The 19512-nt window shown below is 41.2% G+C and overlaps 1 protein-coding gene across 3 annotated transcripts in view; it reads left to right on the forward strand.

Moving 5' to 3' along the window:
• The window catches only part of ARID2 (AT-rich interaction domain 2), a 111390-nt gene that overhangs the window by 67372 nt on the left and 24506 nt on the right, over positions 1-19512 (forward strand). For all 3 annotated transcript variants that reach the window (XR_010992140.1, XM_068170308.1, XM_068170315.1), the window contains 9 exons: positions 6211-6277; positions 6363-6613; positions 8722-8818; positions 8896-9105; positions 9594-9761; positions 11016-11091; positions 14435-14569; positions 15737-15936; positions 16327-19190. Coding sequence is in view for 2 of the 3 variants with exons in the window: in XM_068170308.1 (XP_068026409.1) it covers positions 6211-6277; positions 6363-6613; positions 8722-8818; positions 8896-9105; positions 9594-9761; positions 11016-11091; positions 14435-14569; positions 15737-15936; positions 16327-19190 (4068 nt within the window). In the remaining variant the exon portion in view is untranslated. The remainder of the gene's footprint in view (positions 1-6210; positions 6278-6362; positions 6614-8721; positions 8819-8895; positions 9106-9593; positions 9762-11015; positions 11092-14434; positions 14570-15736; positions 15937-16326; positions 19191-19512) is intronic.

Consider the following 19512-nt stretch of genomic DNA (forward strand, 5'->3'; position numbering starts at 1 on the left):
AAGTAATTGTGATCGAGAAGACAGATGGTTCTGATAAATGTTTTTAACAGTGTTAAGCAGAACCACTGTAACTGCAGTAAAGTTTGCTAATAAGAAGCTTGGATGCTTTCCAGGATCAATGATCTATTTTTGAACATTGCAACATGTATAGTACAACTCTGTAGTGAAATACTGCTGAAAGCATGTCAGAAACTAACACTATATCTAAAAATAACTGTAATGCCAAGAATCCAGACTTTACAGAGCATCTTACTTCAAGCGTTTGTTTGGCCCTGCTACTGGATCTAATTTATTTTGTATTGCAGCTGTGGTTGTGTCAAAAAAGAAATCAGGGGAAGCATTATGGGAGCTTTATGAAATAGCAGAGAGATATTTGGTTGGCAGGGTAGAGTTTGTGTATCTTTTTTATTAAGTTTGCTTTTACAGCTTTAAGATTAATAGAATGGCTATTGAATGTGTGTCCTTCACATTATCTTTTAAAGTTGGTTATTTTTCAGTTTGCTTTTCGTTTTCATTTTGGTGCCAGTTGTTTATGTCTTGATTTTGTAACACTGTTGCAGTTTGGTTTCTGCTGTAATGGCAGTAGATTAGATATTCATGTAAAGATGGGAAAAAAGAGTTTTGAATTGGGAGAGGAAAAATGCTGTATTAGTGATTAAAGCATAAGAGATGACATAAACACAAGTGTTGGAGATTCATGGGTTGTAAACAGGCAGAGGTTGGTCTCTTCTCCCAGGCAGCCAGCACCAGAACAAGAGGACACAGTCTCAGGCTGCGCCAGGGGAAGTTCAGGCTTCAGGTCAGGAGGAAGTTTTACACAGAGAGAGTGATTGCCCACTGGAATGGACTGCCCGGGGAGGTGGTGGAATCGCCATCACTGGAGGTGTTCAGGAGGAGACTTGACAGGGTGCTTGGTTGCATGGGTTAGTTGATTAGGTGGTGTTGGATGATAGGTTGGACGTGATAATATTGAAGGTCTCTTCCAACCTGGTTTATTCTATTCTATAGAAAGGAGCCTGGGGAAAGCAATTTTTTAAACACGTGAATTCTAAACTGATAGCAGTGGAATTGATAGAAATGGTGTGGTTTGTAATTGTTGCCTTCAGACTAGTAGATTTTTTTTTTTTTATCACAGTATCACTTAGGTTGGAAAGGACCTCGAGGATCATCGAGTCCAACCTATCAACACAGACCCCATGACTAGACCATGGCACCAAGTGCCAAGTCCAATCTCCCCTTGAACGCCTCCAGGGTCGGTGACTCAACCACCTCCCTGGGCAGCCCATTCCAATGACGAATTACTCGCTCGGTGAAGAACTTCCTCCTCACCTCGAGTCTAAACCTCCCCTGGCACAGCTTGAGACTGTGTCCTCTTGTTCTGGTGCTGGTTGCCTGGGAGAAGAGGCCAACCCCTTCCTGGCTACAACCACCTTTCAGGTAGTTGTAGAGGGCAATGAGGTCACCCCTGAGCCTCCTCTTCTCCAGGCTAAACAATCCCAGCTCCCTCAGCCTCTCCTCATAGTGCTTGTGTTCAAGGCCTCTCCCCAGCCTTGTTGCCCTTCTCTGGACACGTTCAAGTGTTTCGATGTCCTTATACTGAGGGGCCCAGAACTGGACACAGTACTCAAGGTGCGGCCTAACCAAAGCAGAGTACAGGGGCACTATGACCTCCCTGCTCCTGCTGGCCACACTATTCCTAATGCAGGCCAGGATGCTATTGGCCCTCTTGGCCACCTGGGCACACTGTTGGCTCATATTCAGGCGGCTGTCGATCAGCACCCCCAGGTCCCTCTCTGCCTGGCTGCTCTCCAGCCACTCTGACCCCAGCCTGTAGCTCTGCATGGGATTGCCGTAGCCAAAGTGCAGCACTCGGCACTTGGCCTTGTTGAATGCCATCCCATTGGACTCTGCCCATCTGTCCAGTCGGTCGAGGTCCCTCTGCAGAGCCTTATGTTGGAGTTTGGGGCTGAAGGATTTCTGTACTTTGATATCTTTATACAGGCATTGGAGGGAATTGTAGAATTATGTATTTATGCTAAGTTTTTCCTATTTGCTTGAAACAAGCTCATTTGAATTTATTAGTCTCAATATTAGCGTTTTTAAAATTAGTTTTCAGTACAGAAAAATGTCTCAGTGCTTCTCTTCGTTATTTTCCTGTTCTGCTCAGATGTTTTTGCATCTACTCTGGAAGCTTTTCCATTTTTAACTGTTGCATTTTGCTTTGAATTTCCTCATGTTAGCCAGGTTCACTTGCGAGTATAGTTTGTCTTTCAAGAGTGACTCATTCATATAAGATAGATTTAGCTGTTCTATCAGGTATTTCTGTCATGTCTCCAGCAGTTGCCCACTATCTGATGCAGTATATGAATAATTGCATTACATTTCTTCATGCACCATCCAATTCAGTTTAAGGAGTTGGACTTTTTGAGGTGTCCTCTAGCTGTGCAATTCCGAAATCCAGGCTTATGCAGGGCTTAGGCTTTCTTTATTGCTTTGCATAATGCTTTACATCCCTGGTTTCCTATTTTTGTGAAGTTCTTTGTTCAACTCTTTCTTCCTTATATAAGTTTAATAATCATCTTCTTTACTGTGTATTTATTCTTTGGTTTTTTTGTAGTGTATATTGAGAGTTCCTTATTTTTTTGAGTGCCCCAAATTACTTTTCAAACCTCTGATCTCTCCCACTGGTCTGTCAAGCTGACACTTAAACTCTTTCTTGGACAATGACGATAAGCAGTCATGGTTATTGCTATATTACGTGATTTCTAGACTCAAATGTGCTTTGCTTTTATAGACAGTAATTTGGTTCATCTGATTTCTAGTGAATTCTGTACAATCCTGTGCATCTTTTTCTAAAGGAACTTGGCTACTGAAAGTAATCAGTTTGTGTATGTGAATTGAGTTCTTTACCTTTGTTCATTACCTAGGATAACATTTAATTTTATTGGGTTTTTTTTTGGGGGGTGTGTGTGATACTATCTTTTGGATAATATTTCTGAGCCACTTACAGAATATAAGAAATCTTAGAATCTGCAAAATGCTCACAGGAAGCCTAACTTGTTACTGTGGTAGGTACTTTGTGATTGCTAAATCACCCAGGAGACTTGCTGGCATTGGGAATGCAAACCTAGGGTTTTGAGCAAGCAAAGGACGCTGAGATATTTCTGCAGGTAGAGCTGTGTTCTTGGTGAGGATTATCACTCACACTGCTTCTGGAATAAACACTCAAGAGGGTAAAACCAGGTATTTGAAAAAAATTGTTATTTTTTAAGTTATATTATCTGCATATTCATGTCCTGTCCTGCAGATTCCCTTCCTGAGAGCTTTAAGAGCCTTTTCTGAGCTTTAGAACTCAGGAACTTTACAGAACTCTAGAACTGATGCTTTGCAGGGGCGCACATTTCTTCTGGTGTATTTCATGTAGACACAGGGAGGACCTGTGCATATGCTCTAGCTAATCCTGAGGCAAAAGTTGTCTAGTTGGAGTGGCTAACATTTTATGCTCACAGCCTATCTGTATAATGAAAAAAAATTGAGTAACAGTTATATATAAGTAAACTTTATTTGCTGCCTTAGTGTGTATCTCTTGCTTTAACAGAATGGAGCCATGCTCTGTTCTGAAAAAGATAATCTTATCTCAGTTGACATCTAGCATAGTTTCACACGCTGCTTCTTTAGGGACTAGAGACTTTCTCATTTATCCAAGCAACTAGCATGGCTCTGTGTGTTCTGTGAGTTTTAGATGTATAGATTTCCAACAATGTATTCCTGTCTTCATCTTCAACCATAGCACTTTGAGGCTTTACCTTGGGTAGTCTGTAGTATCTTCATCTGCAAAAAATTTCAATCTTCATTTTCCATCCCTTTATCATAGTATCATTCATGGTTGGAAGGGACCACAGGGATCATCTAGTTTCAAACCCCCTGCCATGGCCAGGGACACCCCACACTACATCAGGCTGGCCAGAGCCTCATCCAGCCTGCTCTTAAACACCTCCAGGGATGGGGCCTCAACCACCTCCCTGGACAACCCATTCCAGGGTTTCACCACTCTCATGGTGAAGAACCTCCTCCTCACATCTAGCCTGGATCTCCCCACCTCCAGCTTCATTCCATTCCCCCTAGTCCTATCACTACCTGATATCCTGAGCAGTCCTTCCCCAGCCTTCCTGTAGGCCCCCTTCAGATACTGGAAGGCCACAATGAGGTCACCTGGGAGCCTTCTCTTCTGCAGACTGAACAGCCCCAACTCCTTCAGTCTGTCCTCATAGGAGAGGTGCTGCAGCCCTCTGATCATCCTTGTGGCCCTTCTCTGGACACGTTCCAGCACCTCCTTTGAAAAACATCCAGGATGATTTGCTTTCCAGATAGTAAAATATACTCTTTTATGATTTGGTATTGCCAGAGCTTTTAAAATACTCCCATTTGGACTAGACACTTAAGTGGTGAAAACTGAATTATTGGAGGACTTGGCTACCAAAATGTCATGATGCTGATTGGACATGGCACTTGGTGCCATGGTCTAATCATGGGGTCTGTGTTGATAGGTTGGACTCAATGATCCTCGAGGTACTTTTCCAACGTAAGTGATACTGTGATACTGTGATATTTAATGTGTGACAGCAGTTTTAACATTGTATTGTAACTGACATCAGCCTCTTTCAAAGAGATTCAGGTTGAAGTTGTAGACTGTAAGTATCTCCCTTCAATATTCACTTAAAAAAAACAAAAGCATCTCCTTAGCTGATTAAAAAACTAAAAGTTCCTGTGATTTTTCTTTTAACTAGCAGTGAAATGCAAAGCCTTACTGTATTCATTGCTTTTCCAAAAGGAAACATCCTAAAGGAAAGTGTGTACTGACAGAAGTATTTCCAGACAATGTATTTCTCTGTGCTTTTCAGAATAATGACTGAAGCCTCTTCTTTAAATAGTCTCCTCCTATAAAACTAAAGGCAGCTCAAAATGAAGAGCATTCTGCTATTTTACCTCCATGCCTGGGTCTTCTGTGGCTTTTGGTGATAGCCTCAGTATTAATTAGAAAAATCTGTTTGTCACAAACAATAAGAACTTAGACTTCTATCTGGCTGTTCTTGTCTTTGCTAAAATAAGGTAATAATCCTTTCTGTGCAAATAATCCTCTTTACTAAACAGCACTTGGATGTAATTTAGCAGCGTTGCAGTGGAGAGTAAAATTCTTTTCCTTCCAATTTAGAAAATCTGTAGCATTGTATTTTTCAAGAAAATAGTAGTGTCAAGCTTGGTATGAATGCTGTAATTTAGCAATTACATTTGCATAGCAAAATTTCTCCTGCTGTTCAGCTGGTTGAACTTCCAAGCCTTCCCTTTTTATCCAGATTTATTTGTAGTTTTTATTCTGTGATCATGGCCAAAAGAGGAGCTGCATTTCATTAATGAAATGTATAAATTTTTATTAGGCAAAGGAATGCTTGTGCCTGTGTTACAATATACACATTAGAAAAAAATAACATCATGATGTATTTTTCCATGAATATACATCACAGTGTGTATTTTTATTAGCTTTCAACCCCCAATCTGTTGATTAATTCTTGAATTTCAACAGGCATAACAACCATTTACAGATCAGGCCCTACATTTGTAAAGCACTTTGTATTCCAGTCTGGAGAAGCATTCTGTTTTGCTTATAAAGGTCTTTGGGTGTTGCTTCTCTCTCTTTATTTGTTTATAATGATGTGGAAAACATAGCAAAAAGCTTTTAAAAGCCTCTTCAGGTATAAATGTAACTGTTGTACCTGTAGCAGGAGTGTAAGCGTACTGAAACCAAGAGGAGTCAGCATGTTCTGCTTTAGGAGTTAATCTTTTGTAGGTGGTGCAGGAGGATGAACTCTACTTCTTTTCTACTTGATAACTGCTGTATTTCTGATTGCTTGTAGAAAACTTCCCGTATGGTTTCAGTACACATTTCAGCAGAGCACTTCTGTGTTCATGTTGGTTTGTCATGAATGTGTACTTCTGGTGCTTGAAGGGAGGGATTTGTAAAAGCACTGAACGTCTCGTGTATTGTCCCATGGGTGAAAAACGTAGCTGCTATTAGATGACTTGAGGTCTTAGAAAGTTGTGAAAGAAAAATGCTGTTCACATTTTTCAATATTGTAATGTAATAGAAAAATAATTACTATTTAAAGACATACAATCCCCTAGAAAACAAGTGTGGTTTTTTTTTCCCTTCAGTTTTGGAAGGACATTGTGGAGGATATTGAAGTTCGTGATCTAATTTCCGACAGGAGCAAATCTCAAGGTGAGACATCTTGACTAATCTTAATACTGTGCATGCTGGTAAATAGACTAAAGGAAGGACTAACATTTGTTTGTCTAATTTACAGATATTCCATCAGAAGAATGGATTTGGGAATCCTTGTTTCATCCACCTCGCAAATTGGGCATTAATGATATCGAAGGGCAGCGGGTACTTCAGATCGCAGTGATTTTACGTAATCTTTCTTTTGAAGAGGGAAATGTTAAACTTTTGGCAGCTAATCGTACTTGTCTTCGGTTCCTGCTGCTCTCTGCTCATAGTCACTTTATTTCTCTACGGCAGTTGGGGCTTGACACGCTGGGAAATATTGCAGCAGAGGTAATGTGCTTTGAAATTGAACAGTTAACATACACTTTGATGAAAGCATTGCTATAGTGTTAATGAAATTAATTTCCCCCCCCCCCACCTTGATCTTTGGATGAAGGAGGAAATAAATTATTCCCTGAATTCATAGATAGCAATTTTAAGATGAGAATTCAGAGCCAAAGCAAAAAGGCAGGTTATATATGTCAGTTTGCTAAAATGGAATCACATGAAGAAGACTGATGATACAGGGAGATACAAAATATTCATAGTGTATAATTTTCAGTTTAGTTTCCCAGAGAGAAGAAAGGAATTCAGTTAAATCCTGCAGAGTGTACCCTGGCTTCTTCACTTTACAATTACACTTTACTTTTAGTCAAAACTTCAAAGTACATTTGAGAAAGAGGGTGGTAGACTGTAGAGTTAGATAATGGCTGGGCGTGATGATCTTAAAGGCCTTTTCCAACCAAAATGATTCTATGATTCTAAAGGGTTTTATGTCATGTGTAGTAGGCACCAGTAAGCTAGCCCAGTAGGTATACTGCCTAAATCACTCTTTTAAAAGAGGTTTGAGTGCAATAAAGTACAGTGTTTGGTTTAGTTGATTAGGTGGTGTTGGATGATAGGTTGGACACAATGATCTTGAAGGTCTCTTCCAACCTGGTTTATTCTATTCTATTCTAAATTACACTGATTTTGTAGGTAGGTATGTTCACATACCCCTTATATTTTAAAATACATAGCATACATTGAAGTAAAACATAAAATATCAGGGAATGAGACTTGGAAATACTGGTCCACTGAGGAATACTGAGAAAAAACAGTGGTAGTTTCATTTACCATGTATCTAGCTACTCTTGAATAGGAGAGTGTGTTACATGTTATAATACCTGAGAGCTCTTGTTGAGAAGTAGAAGTAGATAGAAACAGGATGAACAATGGTGATAGCATTTGAAAAGTAAAAATTTGTCATTACTCAAGTTATGTTCTTTGTTGGATATTCAAATATAACTGTGTATACTCTTGACTACCTGGGAATAAAGATATTTTCCATATTCTGAGAACTGAAAAGTGTAAATTAGACTGCTACTTCAGAGTTGGGGCTCAAAGTACTCCCAGGGTTCTGATTTTGTGAGCACAAGTGTTAGTTACCTGTGTTGCATTTAAACCCTTTTGAATCTTGTATTTCTGCATGCTGATTTAAGGTAATGTTAGTCATAGAGTTGGTCTGGAGTTGATCTGCTGGAGGGTAGAGAGGCTCTGCAGAGGGACCTCGACAGGCTGGACAGATGGGCAGAAGCCAACAACATGAGATTGAACACATCCAAGTGCCGGGTTCTGCACATTGGCCACAACAACCCCATGCAGTGCTACAGGCTGGGGTCAGAGTGGCTGGAGAGCAGCCAGGCAGAGAGGGACCTGGGGGTACTGGTCAATGGCAGGCTGAACATGAGCCTTCAGTGTGCCCAGGCAGCCAAGAGGGCCAATGGCATCCTGGCCTGCATCAGGAACAACATGGCCAGCAGGAGCAGGGAGGTCATTCTGCCCCTGTACACTGCACTGGTTAGGCCACACCTCGAGTACTGTGTCCAGTTCTGGGCCCCTCAGTTTAGGAAGGATGTTGACATGCTGGAACGAGTCCAGAGAAGGGCAACAAAGTTGGTGAGGGGTTTGGAACACAAGTCCTATGAGGAGAGGCTGAGGGAGCTGGGGTTGCTCAGCCTGGAGAAGAGGACACTCAGGGGTGACCTTATCACTCTCTACAACTACCCGAAGGGAGGTTGTAGACAGGCAGATGTTGGTCTCTTCTCCCAGGCAGCCAGTACCAGAACAAGAGGACACAGTCTCAGGCTGCACCAGGGGAGGTTCAGGTTGGCTATTAGGAAGAAGTTCTATACAGAGAGAGTGATTGCCCATTGGAATGGGCTGCCCAGGGAGGTGGTGGAGTCACCGTCATTGGAGGTGTTCAGGAGGAGACTTGATGGGGTGCTTGGAGCCATGGGTTAGCTGTTTGGGTGGGTTGGATTGGTTGATGGGTTGGACGCGATGATCTTGAAGGTCTCTTCCAACCTGGTTTGGTTTATTCTAAATAGATTGTATTTTTTTTTCTCCTTTCTCATCAGCTTCTTTTGGATCCTGTTGATTTCAAAACTACTCATCTAATGTTTCACACTGTTACAAAATGCCTCATGTCAAGGGATAGATTTTTAAAAATGAGAGGTAAGATCTCTAGCTATTCTTCTTGCATTAGAATTGGAATGACTGCTGTTTCAAACTATCTTGTCTATGTTCTTCAGGCATGGAAATCTTGGCAAATCTTTGTAAGGCTGAAGATAATGGTGTCTTAATTTGTGAGTATGTGGATCAAGAATCCTATAAAGAGATCATATGTCATCTCACGCTACCGGATGTGCTGCTTGTAATCTCAGCACTTGAGGTGCTATATATGCTCACAGAAATGGGAGAAGTGGCCTGCTCAAAGATTGCTAAAGTAGAGAAGAGCATAGGTAAGGGAGAAACAAAATCTACTACTCAAGGTTATGTAGGGAAGAAAACTTAAGAATGTATCAGGTTCAGTGGTTAAAATTGTGGTTTGGTTGTGTTTGTGTGGAGCTTAGGGATGGATATTAGAATAGAAATTTTTACTCAAATTTTTTCTTTGTGTCCTCAATAAATTTATAATGCTAGTAACTAGAGAAGCTAAAACTTTGGAACTTGGTGGGGTTTGTTGGTTGGTTGGTTGGGTTTTTTTTTTGTGGCGTTGTTTGAGGTTTTGGTTGGTTTTGGTGAGGCGGTTCGGGGTTTTTTGCTGTGTGTTTTGTTTGCTTGTTTTGTTTTTTTAATGCCATGAAGTGGGTGGAGCAGAAAGCTACAGAAGCATGCAGAGGCTTGTTTTCTTTCAACACATGGCAAGTTTGGAGCAAATCAGTATGTCTCAGCAGTATTCATTTGTCTCGTCCTAATGTCATTGTTGGTTTTACATTTAATACTTTAGATACATTAGTATGTCTGGTTTCTATGGACATCCAGATGTTTGGACCTGATGCACTTACTGCTGTAAAACTCATTGAACATCAGTGCATTAGCCAGCAAGGATTACCTGATGTCAGACCACAAGTAATGGATCATGGTTCTTCACCGGCCCATGCAACAGGTGTCCCAGGTTAGTATCACTGCAGGAGACCATACGCTTCTACGAGATTTCTTCTATGCCATATATGATTTTTGTCTGCCACAGGTTTCTGATTAATTTACATGAATAATTGTAGCATTATGCATAACACCCAGCATCTTTTTTTTGAGACAGAGCAAATACAAAGTTACAGTTGTCAAAACTGTTGTGAAACAAGCTTTAGATGAATCTTAATATTTTTTAGTTGATAATCTGAAAATTTACTGGGAGTTACATAGATTCCTTATTTTAACATCTGCAGGGGAAAGACCATCCATTCTAGATTGTTCCCACAATTTCAGAGAATGTGAGATCCATTTTGTGTTGTATTTTACACAGAATATCATTGGCAACAGCATCTAATATTTCATAGAATTGCAAAGATGAGATAGACAGAATCATGCTTCTCTTGAACCTTCTGAAGAGCTTACTGCAATGCAAACCAAACTTTAATTTGTTTAAAGCTTTAAAAGTGTTTTCTTAATTGTAAATTAAGAAAATTAAATCTTAGTGATGATTAATTTGTGCAGTTTTATTTTGGGCTTACTTTCATGTTGAAAGCAGATGGCACAGCTAACTCTTACTGTTGGGGAAGAGAAGCATTTGTAGCTCATTCTAGTTTCACTAATAAAAACATATAGCAGTATACCACAGGTGCACTCAGGATGGAAGAGATCTATTTGTTCTGGGGGAAAAATAGGGAAAGAAGCATTTAGACAGACTCTGGCATGTCTGAAGTGTCTTGTTTGGAATAGATGCAGATACCATAGCAAAAATGACTGGAAAAGAATGCAACTATGGGGATGAAAAAGAGAGAATAGAATGAACTGATGTGACATCACAATAAAATTCTTTACATTTTATTTCCTTCCCCTTTGGAATTGGAAAAATAATTGCTGTTTATTTGTGCCTGTGCTGGTAGAATATGATGCCACTCTAAAATCATGCTCAGTAGTCTGAAGTACTTGAGATAAGGATCACAATCATGAATCTGGCAGCTCTTTGTTCACTGTGTGCACACATGATGATTGCACTTCAGTGGTGGCTGTGGCCTTGGCGTGCCCTGCTTCGTTTTAGTTACTTGAGGTGCAACATAGCTTTGTGACTTGCCTTAGGTGGATACTTCCTTGGTTACACACACAGGAGAAACTGCACTGGTGAAAGTGGTGGAGTTGAAGTGCTTCATTCAGAAAAACAAAAATAGTTTCAGCAAGTTTGTTTTTCTCTTTCCCTCATTCTCCATAGCCTCTAGGACAGCACCACATGTTGCTCCACCACCAGGAATAGTAGAAATAGACAGTGAGAAGTTTGCATGTCAGTGGTAAGTATATAGTTCTATTCAAATAATTAAGAAGAAAAACAAAGAAAAAAAATGCCTGTATTCATGTGTCACAGAACTTTCTATCTTGCCTCTATATACTGTTAGACTTGTTTTTCTGGAAAGTATAAAGTGGAACCATTTTATCATTGCTTTGAAGAAATAGGAAAGAAGACACTCAACTGGAATATTCACGTGATAGTTCATACTTGAAATTAGTCATTAGTTTCATTTTTGACTATGATCTTGGTTTCATTTTTTTGTTTTTAATTGCTAAGCAGCATTATCTGCTTTCATGAGTGCTTGAATCTGGTAATGTGTTAATGTGTATATATAATGTGTTAATGTGTATATATAATGTGTAATATTACTGTACTGTACTGATATAGAAGTAATTATGAAGCTGGGGTCCTCCAAAACTCCTGTGATCATTATGAATGTCAAGCAAGTTAAGGAGGATCAAATCCTTTTCTATCAAAATTCTCTTGCTTTCAACTAATGTTTTTGATAGCAGATATCTCAAGGAAAAACTATTCTGCCTGTGGTTCTCATGTAGGCTGAGAGTGGTCCTTCTGAACTATTTGGCATAAGTAATCTACTCACATTCTAGATACTTGTATTAATTGGTTCCAGGTGGACACTTCCACCTCTGCTGCTTCACAACTCATATGTTCATCTGTTGTCTTACTGATCAGACAGGGCCCTCAAGATAAAGTGGGTCGAATTTGTCAAAGCTTAGGGCTTTATGTCATGATTTAGTTATACTTATACTGATTGTATGAGGGAAATGGTGCAGATTCTTGTGGATCAGTTGGTGTTGTTCTTGTGCTTCTGTTTGCACACTGCAATGTATTATTTGTGTGCACTGCTGAAAAACAGAGAAATTCAAGATCCAGACATTTAAAGAGGGATAGCTGGAGCTGGAATCACTGCAGCTCAATTTAGTGATCTGCAAGTTGATCTCAAGCCAAAGTGAGTTTTCTAGGCTGCCTTTTTAATTAATGGGGTGGGAGATTCCCCCAGTAGTAAAATGAATTGCTTTTGCCTTCCTGGTTTCTGACAAGATGACAAATTACCTACTGGTGCCACCTCTCTGTGTATAGATAGCACTAGATATCTAGCTTTCAACAGTGAAGTTTTATGCAAGGTGAATTTTGTTCTGTATAAACTACCAAAGAGAAGTTTTGACTGTAAGAATAAGCATGGTGTGCTGCTGTGTGGTACCATCAAATGGCAGAAAATACTGAAGCAAACTATAGAGTATTATATTGGGAAGATTTGGAATGTCTGCCTTGTTTCTGATTCTGTGTGCTTCTGCAGCTCTCAGTGTTGAATAGTATAATTTTGTACTTTGATTTTCTTCCACTTAGGTAGAGATGAGCAAGTGAAAAATTGAAATTAACATCTAATCTTGAAAATTCTCCTTAAATACTAACTGCACTACTGCCAAAAAGCAAAAAGAAAAAAGAGTAGCCTCTTCCAAGCATTTTCGTTAGTGCTAATGTGGAGTGTCTTACATTCATGTAAATGTTGGTGGTAGGTTTTAGTCCTTGCTTCCTACTGAGATAAGTGGGAAAATGAGTAAATCATAGCAGTGGAATTTAGAAAAGTTACTGTCTCTTGGAAGCTGCAGAGAGATGAGGTTTTTAAACTGACCTTCCTGGATTATTAGCCAGCTTAGCCTGAGTAGGAGGTCCTTGTAAGGTAAGTGCATGTGACGGTTAAGTGCTAATCACAGATCTCATTTCACCATTATAAGTCCTGAGTATCTTCAGCTTGCTTGTACCAGTTTTAGTGTCAGCCTAGTATGATATATCTAACTTAGACAGCATTTGTCTGATGTGCCAAATTTCACTAATACCTAGACTTCCGGCTATATAGTGTGGTCTCCATTTTTGTAATAATAAACTCAGCTTCAGGAGAACACAATTTAAAGAATGTAATAATTTGCTTTTTTTCTTTTCAGGTATCTAGTTTAGTTAATATTGAAAGTGTCAGACTCTACAACGAAGAATGCAGTGTAGTTTTGCTAAGTGTTATCACCATATAGTAAATGCTGTGTTTTTATTGTGTCTGAGCCTGTGTTCTGGTGCTGGCAATTTGAACATTGTGATAGAGTTGTTTCTTACCTCTGTTTGCTGCTGGGCCTGAGCCATTCCCAGGGGGCTGGGTTGAAATAATGAATCTGAAAGAAAAAATTAAACTGATATAAGTAATATTTCCTTGTCTCACAGTTTCCTAGTTAGGTGTTGAAGGGTCTGTGTCCTTGTGGAGTGTCTGTAGGAACTGAAGGATGTTGACTTGCTGGAACGAGTCCAGAGAAGGGCAACGAAGTTGATGAGGGGTTTGGAACACAAGCCCTGTGAGGGAAGACTGAAGGAGCTGGGATTGCTCAGCCTGGAGAAGAGGAGACTCAGGGGTGACCTTATCACTCTCTACAACTACCTGAAGGGAGGTTGTAGACAGGCAGAGGTTGGTCTCTTCTCCCAGGCAGCCAGTACCAGAACAAGAGGACACAGTCTCAGGCTGTGCCAGGGGAGGTTCAGGTTGGATGTTAGGAAGAAGTTCTATACAGAGAGAGTGATTGCCCGCTGGAATGGGCTACCCAGGGAGGTGAACGTCATTGGAGGCATTCAGGAGGAGACTTGATGGGGTGCTTGGTTGCATGGGTTAGCTGTTTGGGTGGGTTGGATTGGTTGATGGGTTGGACACGATGATCTTGAAGGTCTCTTCCAACCTGGTTTGGTTTATTCTAAATAAAGGTTTATTCTAAACTAAACATGCTTTCCCTGGAAAGCGAGTGTTAGAACAGGTTGTTCAAAGATTTCATTGTTGTCTATGTAGTGTCAACTCTGACTCTGAATTTACTTGTATCTTAGAGTCAGACAGTTGTCAAAATCTTGGTTGTGATACAAATATTGACTTCTCATAGAAATGTCTGGTAAACAATTAACCAGCATTCAGTCCATTTTTTGCTAAAGTAGAATCATTAAGAAATAGGAAGAGCTGTGGGGAGAAGATGTCACCAAACAAAGCATTCTTTTTTGGGTTTGTTTCTGAATATGTAATAACCCCCACATCTTTAGAGACTCTTTTGCATATTATGTATATAAATAAGATGTTTCCTGTAAAACTGACTGCATGTGTTAGGGGTCCCACGTGTTGAATCATAAGCATTGAAAAGGAGAATGTCTTGAACATACATTTGAGAAGGCAGTATGCTTAATTGCTATTTTCTGTGTTGTTACCTGGTCTCAAAAGTCTCTGATACAGGCACAGCTGTTTTAACAACACTTTTAAAAGGAGTCTCTCTGTTTTGCTTCACGTTTTATTTTTCCATCCTCAGGTTGAACGCACATTTTGAAGTGAATCTTGATTGCTCAGTCTCTCGAGCAGAAATGTACTCCGAATACCTCTCTACCTGTAGTAAATTAGCTCGAGGTGGAATCCTGACATCAACTGGGTTTTATAAATGCCTGCGGTAAGACAAAAATTCATGCGACAGTGAAGTAGTTGTATGAGTTCAATACTAACCTGTAGCTTTGGATTCCTTTAAGATTGACTGAGTTGAATTGGAAAGACATACAGTTTTGGAATTTTAATTGAAACAAACAGCTAGAGTTTGTTTAATTTTATTTCATTCAATTTCAGGCTCTTGGATAGGTTTTCTTCTCTGCTTATAGTCCTTCCAATTCTTTCCCAAGTACTTTTCACTTAGCGTCTGTGAGGTGTTGGCCACTCATCTGTTGGATCTGATAGGCCTTGATGAATAATCAGATGCTGTTGGAGAATCCTGCTGTATTTCAAAGATGCAGACATTAGTGCAGTTACTCTGCACACAACAGCAGTTAGTTAAAACCTCATGCAGAGCTACAGGCTGGGGTCAGAGTGGCTGGAGAGCAGCCAGGCAGAGAGTGACCTGGGGGTGTACTGGTCGATGGTAGGCTGAACATGAGCCTGCAGTGTGCCCAGGCAGCCAAGAGGGCCAATGGCATCCTGGCCTGCATCAAGAACACTGTGGCCAGCAGGAGCAGGGAGGTCATTCTGCCCCTGTACACTGCACTGGTTAGGCCACACCTTGAGTCCTGTGTCCAGTTCTGGGCCCCTCAGTTTAGGAAGGATGTTGACTTGCTGGAATGAGCCCAGAGAAGGGTAATGAAGTTGGTGAGGGGTTTGGAACACAAGCCCTATGAGGAGAGACTGGGGGAACTGGGGTTGCTTAGCCTGGAGAAGAGGAGACTCAGGGGTGACCTTATTACTTCTCTACAACTACCTGAAGGGAGGTTGTAGACAGGGGGATGATGGTCTCTTCTCCCAGGCAGCCAGTACCAGAACAAGAGGACACAAGTCTGCGGCTGCACCAGGGGAGGTTTAGGTTGGATGTTAAGAAGTTCTATACAGAGAGAGTGATTGCCCATTGGAATGGGCTGCCCAAGGAGTCACCGTCATTGGAGGTGTTCAGGAGGAGACTTGATGGGGTGCTTGGTGCCATGGGTTAGTTGTTTAGGTGGGTTGGATTGGTTGATGGGTTGGACACGATGATCTTGAAGGTCTCTTCCAACCTGGTTTATTCTATTCTATTCTAAAAGCATTGCAGGAGAGTTGAGTTACTGTGTTTGTTAACATAAATTTATGTTGTGTTTGGCAGAACTGTTTTTCCAAATCATACAGTGAAGAGAGTCGAAGATCCAAGTAACAATGGTCAAGCACATATACATGTGGTAGGAGTAAAAAGAAGAGCTATACCACTTCCCATTCAGATGTACTATCAGCAGCAACCAACTTCGTCTACCCCAGTTGTCCGGGTTGATTCAATTCCTGATGTGTCTTCGTCTCCTTCGCCAGCAGGTTTTTAAACTAACTAAATATCATATTCTGCATTGATTCTGAAATCACAATAAAAGACAAAAGGTTTTGAAAATAGCTTGAAAGTGCTGGGAGCTGGGGCCACGTGTTTTGACTGATTTTATTTAGTATACCATTAGAAATAGCACCGCAGTGTGTACTTAATAGTACTTGCATGCCGTTCTAGTATTTTAACATGTAACACATAAATTTGCTAGTCAGCAAACAAGCTATTGTTGCTGCATCATTAATTCAGATGCAGTACAGCTGAGAAGAGAAGCTGCTTCACATACAATTGCAAATTCAAACCTTGGATTTAAAAAAAATAACGTTAAGCTAATATGTTTTGAAATAACTTTTGCTTCCAAAATTTCACTATGTTTATTTCAACAGGAATGCCACATGGGCTACCAAGCGTAGGAAATCACTATCAGAGGACCCCTTTTAACCAGTCTTCAACTTTGACAGCAACACAGATGTCTTTTCCAATTCAAGGTGTTCATACTGTGGCACAGACTGTTTCTAGGATTCCACAAAATCCTTCTATTCATACACAACAGCAGCAAAATGCACCAATGACTGTTCTACAGAATAAAGGTCCAATACCCTGTGAAGTAGTGAAGGCCACAGTAATACAGAGCTCTGTTCCCCAGTCTGCAGTTCCTGTTACTATTGCTGTAGGAGGAGCACCACAAGCTTCAAATCAAAATCACAGCACTACAGGACAGCAGCCGTCTGTTACTGTTGTTAGTTCTCAGACGTTGCTTCACCACCAACCTGTAATTCAACAGCAGTCTCCACTGCATGCAGTGGTACCAGGACAGATATCTTCAGGCACTCCTGTTACGGTAATTCAGCAAGCTGTACCTCAGGGTCATATATTTGGCAGAGTACAAAACATACCAGCATGCAGTTCAGCAGTTTCACAGGGTCAACAGCTAATCAGCACATCATCGCAGCCTGGGCAGACATCATCTCAGCAGTCCTCTGCTGGTAACCAGCAACAAGATACAGTCATCATAGCACCACAGCAGTACGTCACAACTTCGGCATCTAACATTGTTTCTGCCACCACAGTTCAAAATTTCCAAGTAGCAACTGGGCAGGTGGTTACAATTGCAGGTGTCCAAAACCCACCAACATCTAGGGTAGGGTTTCAGAACATTGCACCAAAGCCTTTGCCATCTCAGCAAGTTCCACCTGCCATGGCACAGCAGCAAATGCAACCCCAGCAGCAGCCCCCACCACCATCCCAGCAAAGTGTAGTGATTGTAAGCCAGCCAGCTCAGCAAGGTCAAACGTATGCACCAGCCATTCATCAAATAGTGCTTGCTAATCCAGCTTCTCTTCCTGCTGGTCAAACTGTCCAGTTGACTGGACAGCCAAGCATTACTCCATCTTCTTCACCATCCCCAGGTCCAGTTACAAATAATCAAGTCCCTACAGTTATGTCATCTCCATCTACCACTCCTCAGTCACAAGGACCCCCTCCTACTGTTAGCCAGATGCTTTCTGTAAAGAGGCAGCAGCAGCAGCAACACTCACCAGCATCATCACAGCAGCAGGTACAGGTACAACAACCAATCCAAATGCAAGTTCAGTCGCAACAAGCTAATACAGGAGTTGGCCAGCCTAACTCTGGTGAGTCTAGTCTGATAAAACAACTGCTTCTTCCAAAAAGAGGCCCCTCAACTCCAGGGGGGAAGCTCATACTCCCAGCTCCACAGATTCCTCCACCCAACAATGCAAGAGCTCCTAGCCCTCAGGTGGTTTATCAGATGGCCAATAACCAGGCACCAGGTTTTGGAGTTCAAGGACAGTCTCCGACTCAGCAGCTACTAGTTGGACAGCAAAATGTTCAGCTGGTCCCGGGTGGAATCCAGCCCCAAGGGGCAGTACAAACAGTACCCATTTCTAATTTGCAGATATTGCCAGGCCAGTTGATCTCAAACAGCCCAGCAACTATTTTCCAAGGGACTACTGGCAACCAGGTTACAATAACAGTTGTGCCAAATACGAGTTTTGCTACTGCAACTGTGAGTCAGGGAAATGCAACTCAGATCATTGCTCCAGCAGGAATTGCAGTGAGTGGAGCACAGACAGGAGTTGGGCTACAGGTGCAAACACTTCCAGCTACTCAAGCACCTTCAGCTGGACAATCACCGTGTACTGCTGCTCCCCCATTCAAAGGTGATAAAATAATTTGCCAAAAGGAGGAAGAAGCAAAGGAAGCAACAGGTTTACACATTCATGAACGTAAAATTGAAGTTATGGAGAATCCTTCCTGCCGAAGAGGAGCTGCAAACACCAGCAATGGGGATGCAAAAGAAAATGAAATGCAGGTGGGAAGTCTTTTAAATGGGAGAAAGTATAGTGACTCCAGTCTACCTCCTTCTAACTCAGGGAAAACTCAGAATGAGGCCAATCAGTGCTCACAAGTCAGTAATGGGCCATCATTAGAAATGGGTGAGAACGGAGCTCCTGGAAAGCAGAACTTTGAACAAATGGACACACAGGAAATTAAAAGTGATTTGAAGAAGCCCCTAGTTAATGGAATCTGTGATTTTGATAAAGGAGATGGTTCTCATTTGAGCAAAAACATTCCAAATCACAAAACTTCCAATCATGTAGGAAATGGTGAGATATCTTCAGTGGAACAACAAGGGAATTTGGATGCCACGCAGCAAGATACTGCCAAAGGTGATCAAGGGGAAAGAATTTCTAATGGGCCTGTATTAACTTTGAGTAGTTCACCTGTTGTAAGCGGTACACAGGAGGCTGCGAAACTGTTAACCCAGCAACTTAGTGGTACCAACACTGATTTACCTAATGGACCTCTAGCTTCAAGTTTGAATTCAGATGTGCCTCAGCAACGCCCAAGTGTAGTTGTCTCACCACAATCTACAGCCTCTGTTATACAGGGGCATCAAATCCTAGCTGTTCCACACTCAGGACCTAGAGTGTCCCAGTCTACCCTGTCATCCGAAGTTCGGTCTACTAATGGCACAGCAGAATGCAAAACTGTAAAGAGGCCAGCAGAGGATAATGACAGGGAAACTGTTCCAGGAATTCCAAATAAAGTAGGAGTTAGAATTGTTACAATCAGTGACCCCAACAATGCTGGTTGCAGTGCAACTATGGTTGCTGTGCCAGCTGGAGCGGATCCAAGCACTGTAGCGAAAGTAGCAATAGAAAGTGCTGTTCAACAAAAGCAGCAGCAGCATCCAACCACGTATATACAAAGCATGATCACACAGGTATGTTGCAGAGTTCTTTTAATGTCTATTCTAACTGTGATTCTTACTATACTGTGAAATAGCACAGGTGAAGATGTGAACTTGGTCGATATCTTGTGCATAGTGTTTAAAACATTCAGAAGATGAAGGTTCTGTTCTTTCATGGGCTGAAGTTTGCATACTTATTCAGAGTCATTGACAAGAGTGGAATTTAAAACAGTTTGTAGCTTGATAATACACAATAAGAAAAGAACAACTTCTGACTGGTTTCTTCCTTAAAGAATTAATTGTTCTGAAAGCAACAATAATTTATTGTATGGTGTTGTGAAAATGCAGCATTGTT

The sequence above is a fragment of the Melanerpes formicivorus genome, unplaced genomic scaffold (genome assembly GCF_026170545.1).
Source record: "Melanerpes formicivorus ecotype bairdi unplaced genomic scaffold, bMelFor1.0.p_v2 SCAF_3, whole genome shotgun sequence".
Classification (NCBI taxonomy): domain Eukaryota; kingdom Metazoa; phylum Chordata; class Aves; order Piciformes; family Picidae; genus Melanerpes; species Melanerpes formicivorus.